This window comes from Raphanus sativus, chromosome 4 (genome assembly GCF_000801105.2).
Source record: "Raphanus sativus cultivar WK10039 chromosome 4, ASM80110v3, whole genome shotgun sequence".
NCBI classification, from domain to species: domain Eukaryota; kingdom Viridiplantae; phylum Streptophyta; class Magnoliopsida; order Brassicales; family Brassicaceae; genus Raphanus; species Raphanus sativus.
This window is the reverse complement of record NC_079514.1, coordinates 52,070,038-52,086,322: the sequence shown is the minus strand read 5'-3', so window position 1 is coordinate 52,086,322 and position 16,285 is coordinate 52,070,038. Positions and strand designations below refer to the sequence as shown.

Below are 16,285 nucleotides of genomic sequence, written 5' to 3'. Positions count from 1 at the left end.
CCCAAATCTAATATTCATAGCATGTATAAATGTATTGGTAGGGTGATGAAACTAGTGATCCAACGAAGTGACGACTTATACTGACATGAGTTTGACTATATGAATTTGAACTAGCATAATTAAACCGTGTTTCATGAAACGCCTATAGAATTAATGTAGAGCCATGCCATGATTTTTTTTCTCTTTTTTCAGGTTATTTGAATCAATTATGTTCGAATTCATATGGTCACACTTTAAGGTCGTGGAAAATATCGTTCCATTTATTATAATATACAGAAAAATCCAACATATCAATACTATATATATGTGTATATATATCATTCACACGAACGAGATTATCTATCAACTCAATTAGTTTACACGATTCGCAAGTGATAACTTGCATCATACTACAAAATTATATCATTCACACGAACGAGACTGTCTATCAACTTAATTGGTTTACACGACTCGCAAGTGACAACTTGCATCATACTACAAAATTGGGCCGACACGACATAACAAGAAACAATGCGAATAGTAATTAGTTTCCGCCAGGTGTTTTATCCAGATTATGTATGTATGCATACGGCTGCAATAGAAACGTGTACTTTGCTTGGCTGCTGGCCTTCTACAGCTTTGAATCGACGCCATTACAAACTCGTCTCTTTCTTTGAAAAGCAAATGAGGCCCAAAGACTTTTAAAAAAAAGTAAACGTTTTCATAGGCCTGGGCATTTCGGGTATCGGTTCAGTTCAGTTCAGATATTTCGGTTTTCGGGTAGTTCGGATAAGGGGTTAGAGGATTCACTGAATACTTAATTTTTTTCGGTTCGGATAATTTCGGGTTCGGTTCGGTTCGGATAGTAAAACTAGGAACCAAAAAATACCCGAAATAATCTCGGTTCTCATTTGGTTCCAGTTCGGGTTCGGATAGTTCGGGTAGTTCGGATAAAACATTAGTTATTTAAGATAAAATATCAAATAATTATGAAGATTTAGATAAAAAGTTTGAATATTTTGGATTATTTTGGATATTTCGGATAAAAATATTCGGATAGTTTTGGATAATTTGGATAGTTTGGATATTTTATAATAATGTAACTATCTTCAAATATTTTTTGATTCTTTTAAGAAAAAAATAGTTATAAATATATATTTAGTTATGTTATACGTATATATAATTAATATTTTTATATATTCGGGTATCCGTTCGGTTTTTGGTTCGGTTCCGGTTCGGTTCGGTTATTTCGGATATAGAAATATAGGAACCATGCGGGTATTTGAAGGTCCTCGGTTCGGTTTAGATTCGGATATTTCTGTTCGGTTCGGGTTCGGTTCTTCGGTTCCGGTTTTTTTGCCCAGGCCTACGTTTTCATTCGGTGGATGCTCTAGTCACTGTTTGTGATATTTTCATGTATTTATCATTAGATTAGTAGGGTTTTGCATTCAATTTTACCGAACAAATCATGTGGTATTAAGGGTTTGAAACTGAGTCGACTGATATGAAAACCAAAATGATAAGGATTCCAATAATAATGCGATGCGAGCAGAATTTGAGCGGACCATTGTTTGTGGTCCATGGCCACTAGTCACGATGGTCCACGAAATATTTATTACAACTGCGTATATGATTAGGTTCGAAACTGTTATTAATAAATTTAATATGCAATATTTCGTGATTAGATGCAAATAAAATATTTACACAATTAGTTATTTAGTACGCATCAGTATTGGTGTCTTTAATATTTACCATTAAAAATAAATAGAAAAAGGAAGATCTTTTTAAAAAAAACATATGAAAGACTCTCGAGCAATTGTGATAGATTTTCTCAAAATTTGACAGTATTTAAATAACTGATGGTTTTTAACGTTAAGGTATATCGTTGATTAAGTAAAAAAAAAAAGGTATATCGTTGAAATTTTATGTAAATTTTACATGTTCTCGCACGTAGCATTTACCAGTCAACATGTGAATTAAATGCGATGTGGAAAATGCAGGTAAGAATTTAAAAAAAAAATGCAGGTAAGAAAAAACAAATAATGCATGATTTTATAAATGAGTGACAGAAAATTCAATTCAGGTAATAAATAATAAAATCCTGTTTAATTTCCTAGTCGATGAGACAAACTCGTATAAATTCATGGGTGAAATAAACATGGAAATGATATGATTATCAGTCAGTAAACTATTGGTTGAAAGAGAACACATGGGCTGTCTTATTTGACGAGAACACCCTTTAATCATTGGTCAAGAATGTTAAGAGAGGGTACAGGTCTGAAACCACCGAGTATAGATATCTCATCTCCACAGAAGCAAGATCCAACGGTGGAGGGTCCCATTATCTATCAACTGTTATCTGACAAATCGCCACGTGTCACTCATCCTGATCTGTTTCAGTACTATTGCCCCCACCGAATCATAATCTTGCCCTCGCTCGCTCGCTTGATGTAATTTATCCGTCTCTTGTAGCTTTCTGTCTGAACCTGGCCAAGAACATAGCCTTCTCTTGTTCTATATACCTCTTCTCTTTTCTGTCTCAACTTTCATTTCTCACTTACATAATTTTTTTTTATAGGGAGAGAAAATCTAAAGGGCTAGGAGAGAAAATATTGTCCTCTTCTTTTTTTCCCTCTCTTAGAGTTAGCTCTGTTTTGTAACTGGTGAGGCGGAAAACAGATATATAGCTAAGATCTCCTCATCATTCAGAGGCTTCTAAATTGGGTAACTACTTTTGAAGTCTTGGGTTTTAAGAGTATACTATATATGGAATTAGTTACTTCTCTTTCTTTGGTTTATTAAATCATGTCCTCCTTGATTGCTGGAGGGAGCATATGTCTATGTTCAATTATTTTCTTTAATATTTTCTAATGATTATACTGTTGGGATTTGGAATAGTTTGGAAGAGTTTTATGATCGCTTTAATCGTCCTTTTATGCTTCCCGTGCTCATGCACGGATATAAATATTTATAAAGTAAATATAATATACTAATTAATTGCTATTTACTTTTAATTTTTAATTAATTTATATTAATAATATTATATTATATTATTTTAATTAGACATATGATTTTAGATATATTATATCTAGTCGGTTTTGTTATTTTTACAGTCGATTTAGTTATGATTTGAGTATATTGGATTGCATCTATTTCTCTGAATTCAACTATAATATTTTTAATTATATTATAGTCGGTTTTTTCTTCTAAATATATTAAAATTTTGATTAGTTTTCTTATTAACATTTAGGTTCGTTGTTGTCTTAAATATGTAATTATATTTTAGGAAGATTATGTATAACTTAAGATATATTGTGCTGCAACAACCGTCTTACGACATTCATATGGATTCGGAGCTACCGGTTTGGTTCACAGAGTCCATATGAGTCTGTTTTGTTGTTGACAAAAAAAAAGATATATTGTGCTTAAAATGAAATAAAAAATAAACTAAAGTGTTTGAATCAAAATTATGTAAATAAATATAATGATAATATTCTGAAGTCTCATGCATATATATAAATTTTACAAAAAACTAAATTGTTACATTTGATTAATATTTTATTTTCATTTGTCAATGCGTTTTGAGTCATCCTATAATTTATATTTATGAAATAAATTATTATTATTGTAAAATTATATTTTCTTACTATAGTTAAATCTATGATTTTAGATATAAGTTGGATTAGTCGAGTAACTCATGTTGTGAGTATATTAACTTACATATATTCTTTCAAATTCAAGCTGAAGTATAATTTTTTATTATAATTAAGTCAAGTCAAATTAATTTATTTATCGTTTAAATGTGAATGTATTTTCGTAATATATATCAAATTAAATATTGATTTTATAAATTATATTAGAAAAGATGATATATAGAAAGTTACTTCTCATACTTTTTGGAAAGCTCGTGAACTCATATCGATATTTATAATAAAAATATTTTAATAAAATTCTAACTAATTTCATGTCTTCTCTGATTATGGTTATATTAAAAAATTACACAAACATAAAAACATTGAATTTAAAAGCAAATTTAATATTAAAAAACATACAATTTTAATAATGATAAAATATAATATATTTACCTCGTTAAAGTATATAGTGTGATTTTAAATATTTTTATAAGTATTTGATCAAAAAGATGTTTATTGTTAACCTTTATTTCTCGTTATATCTCTTAAAAATAAGCAGAAAAAATTGTGATTGCATCTGAGAAATCATATGATATAAGTAAAGTATAATTTATAGATATTTTTTGTTGTAATTGAAAGATATTATAGTAAACAAAATATAGGAAATACAAATAGCATTTCAATAATACTAACTATAAATGATTTTAGTCAATATATCAGTTTATGTTACTTAATTATTTTATGTAATCATCTAAAAAATAGATAGATATATAAAAATTATTTCTGTTACTTTGAAAAATATAAAGAAGTATTTTATTAGTATATTTTATGTTATTTTAAAAATATATTTAATACAATATTACTATTTTGTGAACTTTCCTTTTTAATGATAGCATATTATTTATTCATATATTTTCGTTTCTAAATTCAATTTATAGCCTTTATAAATATTTCCTTTTTTATTATATATTTTATTTGTAAATTTTTACAAGAGGAATTTAAATAAAAAATCAATTATAGTATTTAAATATTCTATTTTTGATTCATTAAGAGTATCAATGTAATCAACCACCGTGAGAGTTAACGTGAGCGCGACACATAGAAAACTAACTTCTCAAATAATATTATAGAGATCTTAGTTAATTAATTTTTTAATTCTCACATAAGAAAGTACGTATTCTTATTTGTGTATCTCCTGTACAGTTTGACATGGAACAACTGTTTCCTGGTTGGAATTTGGAAGATAATTTCCACGTGTCCACTAGTAAAAGATCAATCAGGTATGCATTATCCCAGTCATATTATTCTTTAATTATTAATTTAAAACTTAATTACAATTACTAAAGGGATGTATTCAATTTAGCATTTGATGTGATTTGATTTTTAACGGAGTTTTAGATGATTTTAATAAGTTGCAGAGATTTAGGTGATTTTTGTTAAACTACTCTAGAATATCACCTAAAACAATGAGATTTGAGTTTTATTTTTTTTAACTAAGAAACTCCACCCAAACACCCTAAAATCACTTCAAAACTTTAAAATCCCACAACTTAAAATATTTTCAATAACAGTGGATTTCAGAGTGCTTTACGAAATGTCAAGTTCAATAACAGTGGATTTTAAATGAGTTTTTAAAATTCATGTTTGAATAACAATGGATTTGTCATTTTAATACAAATCACCTGAAACTCTTAGTTGAATACACCCCCTAAATTATATCATGTGTGTTTATGTGTGTATTTCATGATCTGGACAGACCAGAAGATGAACTAGTGGAGCTATTTTGGAGAGATGGTCAAGTGGTTTTACAAAGCCAAGTTCGTAGAGAACCATCAGTCCAAGTCCAAAACCACAAACATGATCAAGCCCTACGAGAACCAAACAACACTTTTCTTGTCAACCAAGAAACAGTACAGAAACATAATAACACTCTTCAAGAAGATCAAGAAACCGTCTCTTGGATCCAATACCCTTCTGAAGACGTAATTGACCCCTTTGAATCCGAGTTCTCCTCCCATTTCTTCTCTTCTATCGATCACCTAGATGGTCCGGATCATCCCGAGAAGCCACAAACGATAGAAGATGCTATCAAGCACGAGGCTCAAACCATGGCTCCTCCTAAGTTTAGATCCTCGGTTGTAACCGTTGGACCAAGCCATTGTGGGAGCAGCCAGTCTACAAATGATCATCAGGTGACTCATCCTCAGGTTCCTATGAGTGATAGAAGCAAGAACGCAAAAGAAAGACTTGACACTTCGTCTGGTGGCTCGTCCGGTTGCAGCAAAGAAAATGAGAGTGGAAGAAACGTAACCATTAGCCGTAAAAGAAAACATGTAATGGACACTGATCAAGAATCTGTGTCTCAATCTGATGTAAGTCTTATGTCAACCGATGATCAAGTTATGGGTAACAAATCTAGCCAACGGTCAGGATCCACCCGAAGAAGTCGTGCAGCTGAAGTTCATAATCTCTCAGAAAGGGTACGTTCTTGTCCATTACATATTTAATTATGTTGTGTTACGTGAACTTGCTAATTAAAGTTCTAATTTTCTTGCAATGGTTTATTACAGAAGAGGAGAGATAGGATCAATGAGAGAATGAAAGCTCTTCAAGAACTTATACCTCATTGCAATAGAGTAAGTTCTCTTTAAGACAAAACAAGATTTAAAAAAAAACTGGAGTGAGTTTAATTGGGAAATTTGGGATTCTATTTCTGTCTATGTAAATTGATTAGTTACATGTATTTAATCTTGTAGACTGATAAAGCGTCTATTTTGGATGAAGCCATAGACTACTTGAAATCACTTCAAATGCAACTCCAGGTGATGTGGATGGGAAGAGGAATGGCTGCAGCAGCAGCGATTCCGATGATGTTTCCAGGTGTACAATCATCTCAATACATTAATCAAATGGCTATGCAGAGTCAGATGCTACAACCTCAGTTTCCAGTTATGAACCGGTCTGTTGCACAGAACCATCCCGGTTTAGTATGTCAAAACCCGGTTATGCAGTTGCAGATGCAAGCACAGAACCATATCTTATCGGAGCAGCTTGCGAGGTACATGGGTGGATTTCCACCGATGCCGGCGACTACTCAGGTTAGTGAATACGTCACCGTTGTTTGATTTTATTTTAAAAAAAAATAAAATTGATAGATATTTGACATGTCATGTTTAAATTAAATCATATGTAGGTGCAACAACAACCTACGGACATGTTGAGATTTGGGTCTCCGGCGGGAAAACAAAGTCAACTATCGGCGCCGGTTACCACCGAGTGTCTTCATACCAAGACAAGCTGACGTGGGAAAGTATTTAGTCTTTTAAAATTCTTGCAGATATTATTATATGATCTATTTTTGGAGGCACAAACATGATAGATATGTCTAATAAATTTAGATCTAATAACTTATTTATACGGTACTGAGAACAAACTGATTCGTGACAAAAATAAAATGAAATAAATAGAACAAACTGAAAGCGTGCCTTTACGAGAGCTGACATAGCTAGCTGTGACATTGTGACAAACCTCACGACATCTATGGGAGGCTGAAAGTGCATTTGGATAAAATATATTCTTTGTTGGGAAGCTACTAGCTAGCACGAACTACCGAGACCCAACCTTGAACATAGCGCAATGAAACATTCACTATTGTGACTCCTAGTTTTGTAAGTTAAATATATATTTGATCATTTACTAATTGTTTCAAGCTCCACGAATTTTATGGCTGGCTTCTCTGGAGCTACCCATGATCAATGAGGGATACTTTATTCAACTGGAATGGTAGCTGTTGAAGACTACATGTTGCGTGTGCTTGAGCGCTATAGAGAGCTTGAACATGAGATAGAAGAGGAAGTTCCTGCCCCTGTCCCGCTATTGATCTCAACATTTGTACATCCATTTAGATATTGTTGTTGGGAATGTTTTATGGGCTACTATAGGGCTGTGGGCTCTGTTTTTTTTTCTGGTTAGTTCAAGTCTGTTAGTTTGGAATTCGGATTGGTCTAAATCTCAAGTGAAACCAAAAAAATTTGGTTCGCTTCGTTTCAGTTAGTTTGGTTTCAACAAATTTTACTTAAGTTTTTTGGTTGTGCGGTTAGTTTAACTAAATTTTTGGTTTATATTGAATAAAATTCAAAAGAATATTGGTTAATTTTGGTGAGTTCGTTATTTCAGTTCAATTCAAATTTCGGTTAAGTTTGATATTTTTTATTTAGAGAGTCGATTACTAAACCAAAAACCAAGTTTTTCTTAGTTGCCAAACTGAACCAAACAAACCGAAAATCAAATCGGGTCGGTTCGGCAAGTTCGGGCCGGTATATAACCGCAGGCCTAGGCTAGTATCAACCTTTGTACATCCACCAAGTTAAACGGGAAAGTGATTGTGTTTCCTGCGTTGCACAATTAAGTACCAAAAATGATAAAAATACAGTGATTAAGAAATATAAATAACTCTATTTCAAAAGTAACCTTTTTACATGTTACCACAATACCGTTTATGTGCCCCCTTTCTACCTTGCTAAAGATGCTGAGCTTTTGAGAGCAAAGGAAAAAAGCATTTCAGAAATGTGGCACACCAAAAGGCGTACAGGCCTATTTAGTGGGCTGTTCCCAAGGCCCAACTACAATAATCCAAATAATCCGATGGATAAATAAGGAAAACAAGAAAATAAATTATTCGCATTGGATGAACTGTCCCTGACGTAAGATGAAATCAATGAGTTGTCTATTAGGTCGGATGACCCCACCAAACATTCACAAAATTACTCATTATTCACACCAATTATTAAAAAGTGTTTATTTTCTAATAATTTGATAACTAAATTTCCCCACTATATAATATTTTCTTTTTGAAAAGTACTATAATTTCTTTTACCCACAAAATACATTCTTTATTATCCGTGTAACTAACTATTTAAGACAATGAAATAATTTTTATATACATTTCTATTTTCTCCCAATTTTATTAGATTTATGCATGAAATTATTTGTAATTAGATTTTTTTTTGGCCAATATTTGTAACTAGAATATCACAACTTTTAGTATAACTATCAAATAACTAAAAAAAAGATGAAAATAGTTAATCAAATGTAAACTAATTAATTCTATTTGAATTTTTTTATTAATTTATAACATTTGATTTGATTATATAGAAAACACATAGAAAAATTACAAAAAGTCAATAAAAGTCAATAGAATGACCGTAACTAACTAAACGAGTAGGCGGTGAAAAAATTAGGTGACTAGAGGTCCAGGCAAGTCTGGGTTGTGTATCGTGTTTCACGACGATTATTATTATTTTTTCACCTTTTCACCACGCGCGTGCGTGCGTGCGAGAGACTTACCGTAACAGACCAACGAACCATTCATTAAAACCCTAGCTTAGACCTTCTCTTATATACCTCTCTCTCTCTCATCGTCCTCGTCGGTCAGCTTCTCCTTCCTCCTGATTCTTCGCCTCTGGATTCACCGGAAAATTCGTGACTGTTGCCTCGGGGAATCTGTTACTGAATTTTCCGATGGATCTGTCTAACCTTGCAGTAATTATCGCTGCGGCTGCTTGCAGTCCCAATCCCGACGAGCGCAAAGCAGCTGAGCAGAGCCTTGATCAGGTTATCGTTCTCCTTCTGTCTTCTCACCTCGATTTTTGTGAAATTGGTTTAGAATTAGGCTTATCGGAACTAAGATTGACTTGATTAGACTCTGTTGGTCAACAATTTTTCTCTCTAGGAAGATAGATTAATCTTTGCTTCGACTTTTTTTGCAGATTAAGCACAGTCCGCAGCATTTGATAAGAGTGTTGCAAATTGTGGTTGACGGTGGATGTGACCCTGCTGTACGCCAAGCTGCTAGTATCCATTTCAAGAACTTCATCGCTAAGCACTGGGATCCTCATTCTGGTTAATTTTAATTTAAATCGTTTCGGAGTCTCTTTGAAAAACAAAACAAAAAACGAGACTTGTTAGTGATTCCTTGCTTTTTTTTGTTATGCAGGTGATCAGAGCAAAATCTTGCCAAGTGATAAGAATGTTGTCAGGGACCAGATCCTTGTATACGTCTCTCAACTTCCACCCATCTTGAGGTAGCAGCTATTATACACCCTTTTCTTTCAGTCAAGCTTTGTCCTCAATGGACTGATATGTCTATTTTATATAGAGTTGAATTTAGCTGCTATGCATATACATATACAGTAAACTTAGCTCTGTTTTGTTAGTCCTTATATTTATAGCTTATTATTGGTGTGTTTTTGATGCAGAGTTCAAATGGGAGAGTGTTTGAAGACAATAATTTATGCTGATTATCCTGAGCAATGGCCCCATCTCCTGGACTGGGTGAAGCATAACTTGCAAGATCAACAAGTTTATGGAGCCTTGTTTGTGTTGCGGATTATGTCTTCAAAATACGAGTTAGTTTGCTTTATGATTTTTTTTTACTTATGGTATGAATCTGGTTGTCCTGAAATGAACATGTGCGTAGGAATTAATACTTTTTAATCACTTAATCCGAGATTCTTTACTCATTGGTGCTTTTACTTCCGCTCTGGCGTCCGAGAAGGACTCTTTGCACGAGTGGTTTGTAGATTATATCTAGTCTGCTCAATTCTGTAGCCGTCTCTTGCTTATGTTCCCAACTTTTCACTCTTGATCTTACAAAGTGTGGCATAATTACCAGTAGTAGACTATTAGAAAAGTAATGCGCATGTAGGTTAGTTGGAGTGACATATTTCTGTGGGTTTGATAATGTCTACTATGAAGAGTTGAGATTATCAGTTCTCGTATTCAAATTCAAGGCGCTAGCTTTTGTTTTTGTAGATAAAATCATTCATTTAGTATTTTTCCTCTCTCATTTTCCCACTTTCTGTTTATAGGTTCAAGTCAGATGAAGACAGAGCACCCATTTACCGAGTAGTCGAAGAGACGTTTCCACATCTCTTGAATATTTTCGACAAGCTCGTCCAAATTGAAAGTCCTTCTCTTGAGGTTGCAGACCATATCAAGCTTATATGCAAGATATTCTGGTCATGTATTTATGTAAGTTGTACATCTTTTGGTACTTATTCTGAACCGTTCTTCATTGCTTCCATGCTTCAAATTGAAAAATTTATGGATTATATAGTTCTTGTTTAGCGATTTATATATCTCCTTCATCCTTCTTCTATACAGCTAGAGCTTCCGAGACCATTGTTTGTTCCAAACTTCTTCAATGCTTGGATGGGTCTGTTCCTAAACATTTTGGAACGTCCTGTTCCCTTAGAAGGTCAGCCTGAAGACCCTGAGCTTAGAAAATCATGGGGATGGTGGAAGACCAAGAAGTGGGTTGCCCACATTTTAAACAGGCTGTACACTCGGTATGTAGGATCATGAAAACATATCTATTAGCTTACAACCTTGGCCTCTTTTTTTCATTCGCCTTCAAATAAACTGTTTAAAAACCTGTAATAGGTTTGGCGATCTGAAACTTCAAAATCCAGAAAACAAAGCCTTCGCCCAAATGTTTCAGACGAACTACGCTGCCAAGATAATGGAGTGCCACTTGAAATTGTTGAATGTCATTCGTATTGGCGGATATCTTCCTGACAGAGTCATCAACCTAATTCTTCAATATCTAAGCAACAGGTCGGATATTCTCTATGGCATACATACTTTTGATCAACTTTGGAAATTTATTTGAATATGATTACTGTAGATCTATTAAATAACAAAATTATTGCACGTGAAGTCCTTGGGGGAGGATCTTTTGGTTTTATCGTAGGAGTTTTTGGTTAATAATATACTTTTTCCTGGTTTGAGAAAACTTTGGTGTTGGTATTTGATACCTATTCTCACAACCGTAATCACAGCCACAGTTAGAAATACTAAAATGTTGTTCGACTGCGAAAACGGAATTTGGTACCACTAAATTTTATCTTTAGAAGTCTTGGGTAGAAATTCTAGTTGCAGCTTCTATTGTTTCCTTGAACACTGATAAAAGGCTTTATCTTATCGACTTGTTATGTCTCTATGCAGTATCCCGAAGAATAGCATGTACACCTTACTGCAGCCCCACCTTGATGTTCTGCTATTTGAGATCATTTTCCCTCTAATGTGCTTCAGTGATGATGACCAAGTACTTTGGGATGAAGACCCGCATGAGTACGTGAGGAAGGGCTATGGTATGTCCTTGAAGTCTTCTTCGTCTAATTTTGATAATCATAAAACGTGTTTTTTAAATAGTAGCATTACTTGCTCTGCAGATATAATTGAAGATCTGTACAGTCCCAGGACTGCATCTATGGACTTTGTGACTGAGCTGGTCAGAAAGCGTGGAAAAGACAACTTCCCAAAATTTATACAGTTCATCGTGGGCATATTTAAGAGGTACTCTCAAACTATAACTACAAATATAGAGAAGGATCTAATTATACAATTGCGACATGATATAACTACTTTGTTTCTCTGTTTTAGATACGGTGAAGCACCTCTAGAACAGAAGCCCTATCGCCAAAAGGATGGTGCTCTGCTTGCTGTTGGGACACTCTGTGATAAACTTAGGCAAACTGAACCCTACAAATCCGAGCTGGAGAATATGTTAGTGCAACATGTTTTTCCTGAATTCAGCAGCCCAGCTGGTCATCTTAGAGCCAAGGTTTTAGTTACTGCTTTTGGTTGTTTAGGCCCCCTTCTCATTCGTTTTTTGAAAATTTATTTTCTTGAATATGGTGCAATATACTATTCCTAGTCCGTTAACTTTACTGATGTTTTAAATTTTCTCCATCTCCTAATTTTTGGATTTCCCTATTACTACTTACTGAAGTAGTTGTACTGAAAGTTCCTGTTCATCAAGTGTTCTTGAAAGATCATTTTAGTGGTATAGGATATGCCTGCTTAGATGTTGTTTACTAGTTTTTGTAAGCCTTACTTTTCTAGTTTGCTGTGACATATTGGTTTTGTCACATGGATGCCGTAACTTGTCAAGCTTATTTCTCAACATATTCTATCTTCTGTGTAGGCTGCGTGGGTTGCAGGGCAGTACGCCAACATTACTTTTTCAGACCAAACCAACTTTTCCAAGGCACTGCATTGTGTTATATCTGGAATGCGTGATCCAGAACTTCCTGTTCGGGTGGACTCAGTTTTTGCTTTGCGTTCGTTCATTGAGGCCTGCAAAAGTAAGTATCGCACCACCCTGTCTTCTTTAGATTTCATGCCCTTTTCCATCTTTGGGCCTTTTGTACTTAACGTGGATTAGCATAAACTCACCAAATTTATCTCTCTTGCAGATTTAGATGAGATCCGTCCAGTTTTGCCTCAACTTCTTGACGGTACGCTTTTGGAATGATTTTGCTGATAATCTTATTACTGCTATTTTATTTCGTTCAAAATATAAAATCTAGCATCATGTTAACCAACTGAAATAACTTGTATGGACTTGTGTTGTGCAGAATTTTTCAAGCTAATGAATGAAGTTGAAAACGAAGATCTTGCATTTACTTTAGAGACTATCGTGTATAAGTTTGGAGAAGAGATTTCTCCTTATGCTTTGGGTTTGTGCCAAAACTTGGTAAGATAATATTCTGCCGTGTCCTCATTTTGAGCATTATTTTACTTTTATCACTAATAACCCCTATTCTTGTTAATAACTTCCAGGCCAGTGCATTCTGGAAGTGTGTCGACACTGACAATGGTGATGATGAAGCTGATGATACTGGTGCATTGGCTGCAGTGGGATGTCTCCGTGCCATCAGTACAATTCTTGAATCTATCAGTAGTCTCCCTCATCTCTATGGCCAGATTGAACCATACTTGCTGCCAATAATGCGTAAAATGCTGACAACTGATGGTCAAGGTATGCATAGTGTTTTCCAGATCCCATATATATTTGGAGCTTTTTATATATTTCTTGTGTTCCTTTGAATGAATTACATTGAATGAATTGGGGTTTATATAATTTATAGATCTCAATCTAAACATGGTGATTTATTCACTTTTCGTTTTGTATGGACAGATGTGTTTGAAGAGGTTCTTGAGATCGTCTCATACATTACTACTTTTTCACCCACAATATCGTTGGACATGTGGAGTTTATGGCCTTTAATAATGGAAGCACTCGTGGACTGGGCTATTGACTTCTTCCCAAGTATGAAACTTGCAGTTTCTTATGAAGTTCATTAATTCTTTTATTTTCTCTCTTTTGTTTGATCGTTCTTTTGGATTTCAATAGATATATTGGTCCCTCTGCACAACTACATATCCCGGGGGACTGAGCATTATCTCACTTGCAAGCAACCAGATTACCAGCAAAGTCTTTGGAGTGTGATTTCTTCGGTAAGCTCATAAATAAAGGAGATAATGGTCTCATCCTTTTCCCTTCGTCATACACATATGCTCATTAATTAATTTGTTATCTCTTTCTCATGACAGCTTATGGCGAACAAAAATATTGATGATAGTGACCTTGAGCCAGCTCCGAAGCTAATAAGTATCGTGCTTCAGACTTGTAAGGGCCAGGTGGATCAATGTGTGGAGCCTTACTTGAGAATCACATTAGATCGGCTACGAGGTGCTGAGAAATCTTCCTTTAAATGTCTTCTGATTGAAGTGGTAAGCAAAATAGTGCAGTTAATTTGTGCTAATTTCTGGTTTCTTTAGATCCCTCTCACAGAGTTAAGCTTAGTTGTTTTGTTTCCTGATTGGAAAATAAACTCTGAATGTATTGCTCTTACACCTTTGGGCAGGTTGCAAATGCCTTCTACTACAATGCCCCTTTGACACTTGCCATATTGCAACGCGCCGGTTTTGCAACGGAAATTTTGACCATATGGCTCCAGATGCTGCAAGAAAAGAAGAAGAGTGGTGCACATGCTAACTTCAAGGGGTGGGTGAATCTAATCTGTGTAACCTTTCATATCTCTTATTTTCTCTTCACATTTGTTTAGTCCAACGTAAACAATCTTCCTCTCTTCACGTGCAGAGAGCATGATAAGAAAGTTTGCATCTTGGGTTTGACATCAATTCTCAGTCTTCCTGCTGGTCAATTGCCCGGAGAAGTCTTGCCACCTGTATTCAGGGCTCTTCTTGAGCTTTTGGTGGCATACAAGGATCAACTTGCTGGTCAGTTTCTTTCACTGTCTCTGTTTTTTCTCTCTTCTTATAATAATAGAACCTCATTAATATTCCTCTTTGAACATGTATAACAGAAGCTGCAAAGGCAGAAGAGGAAGTAGATGAAGAAGATGGCGATGACGACAACATGGATGACTTTGAGACGGATGATGAAGATGATGAGGAGAATCCAGATGAAACTGATGAAAGTACACTACGCAAGTTAGCAGCACAGGTTTGTCTTCTTAACCCCCTTTAACTTAAAAGTGACTTTTTCTTGAAAAAGGTATCACTGGCGCTTGCAAGTATAGTAGCTCACTGAGGTCGCTTCCTATTATGCATTATCTTTTAGGCAAAGGACTTCCGCTCTTACAGCGATGATGATGAATTTTCGGAAGATGACTATAGTGATGATGAGGAATTAGACTCTCCAATTGATGAAGTGGATCCTTTCATACTCTTCATGGATGCAGTCACAGGTACAGGAGATTTTGTCATGTGCGAGTATATATTGATAGCTATACATGGTATCATCTTCTGATTTCTTCTCTATTTTTTTCTAATTAGCAATGCAAGCAACAGACTCGCTAAGGTTCCAAAGCCTTAGGCAGACACTAGATCCGCACTACGAAGGGCTCGCAAACAATATCGCTCAGCACACGGAGCAGAGAAGAGCTGAGATACTAAAGGAGCAACTTGAGAAGCAGCAATCTTCCACAACAGTTGCTTCTTGAGTACACTTGGCTGCACCCTTTTTTTTTTTTTGCTTTTGTAAGCCTTAAAGGAAGTAGAGAGGCTTATCTTAGGTGAGTCTGGTCGACTCTCAATCATGTCTCAGAGATTAATCTCTGGCATCTCCAGTTTTTCATTTCATCTCATTTTTTTGTTTTTTTTTTGTTTTATCATCCAATAGACCAAAAAACAAGATCATATCTTTTTTTTTTTCCTTTTCAAACAGAACAGATTAACCCTTTGAAGGGTTTCATGTTCTCCAATTGGGATGGAGGCATATATTTTTTAAACTATGGGTTTGTTTGTTGAATTATCATTTATCTTTATTGGCTGATTTTATCGTGCTTTAGCGCCTGTGTTCGTTCTCAACCATCGCCAGGAAGCTGTAGTTAAATGTATTCTATTGTAACAAACGGTCAATTTGTCCACCTCTGTCTAAAAATAAGATTAAAATCTTAATGTATAAATAAGTTACAATATGAGGCTAGATGTTAACCTACCGTTGTCTTAAGAAAGCTTGATATCTCAAATATTTGGTTAAACCGTTTTCTTGTATGCTGTTGAGGCTTTGGGCAAATGTCTGCTGTCAATTCTGGTGCACTAGAGTTTGGCTCAAGTTCCACCACAACCACAGTGAGGTTTTATATTGTCCCAGTAGACTGTAGACCCGGTGAAAGAAATAAAATACAAAACCATCTAAAAGTATTCATTTTTTGAGATGTCGCAGGACAATGTGTACCCTACTACGTTGTCGGGTTCATTTTTGAAAACATTGGTGTCACTTGTCAACTTTTTCGTTATTATTCGTAAAATGAAAGAGAAACTATTAGTGCTCGAAGTTATAAATCAGTTCTATCAGC

General features: G+C 34.7%; 2 protein-coding genes across 3 annotated transcripts; both read left to right on the top strand.

Annotated features, from left to right (window-relative positions):
- Positions 1–2,442: 2,442 nt before the first annotated feature.
- Positions 2,443–7,084, top strand: LOC108849620 (transcription factor PIF5). Of its 2 annotated transcripts, none has more exons than XM_057007422.1 (6): positions 2,443–2,703; positions 4,815–4,891; positions 5,368–6,091; positions 6,185–6,247; positions 6,368–6,709; positions 6,805–7,084. In XM_057007422.1, exons 2-6 carry the CDS (start codon positions 4,821–4,823, stop codon positions 6,910–6,912), a joined length of 1,308 nt encoding a protein of 435 aa, XP_056863402.1. In that variant the 5' UTR covers positions 2,443–2,703; positions 4,815–4,820; the 3' UTR covers positions 6,913–7,084. The 2 variants fall into 2 exon arrangements, with proteins under 2 accessions (XP_056863402.1, XP_056863401.1); XM_057007421.1 differs by having other exon boundaries at positions 2,447–2,703; positions 6,182–6,247.
- Positions 7,085–8,916: 1,832 nt separating this feature from the next.
- Positions 8,917–15,774, top strand: LOC108854996 (importin beta-like SAD2 homolog). Its single transcript, XM_018628680.2, has 22 exons — positions 8,917–9,224; positions 9,380–9,512; positions 9,607–9,694; positions 9,869–10,018; positions 10,481–10,643; positions 10,776–10,960; positions 11,055–11,228; positions 11,619–11,764; positions 11,846–11,969; positions 12,057–12,237; positions 12,601–12,760; positions 12,872–12,913; positions 13,034–13,152; positions 13,239–13,437; positions 13,597–13,728; positions 13,813–13,916; positions 14,013–14,192; positions 14,327–14,466; positions 14,563–14,702; positions 14,789–14,928; positions 15,046–15,172; positions 15,261–15,774. Exons 1-22 carry the CDS (start codon positions 9,132–9,134, stop codon positions 15,425–15,427), a joined length of 3,087 nt encoding a protein of 1,028 aa, XP_018484182.1. The 5' UTR covers positions 8,917–9,131; the 3' UTR covers positions 15,428–15,774.
- Positions 15,775–16,285: the final 511 nt, after the last annotated feature.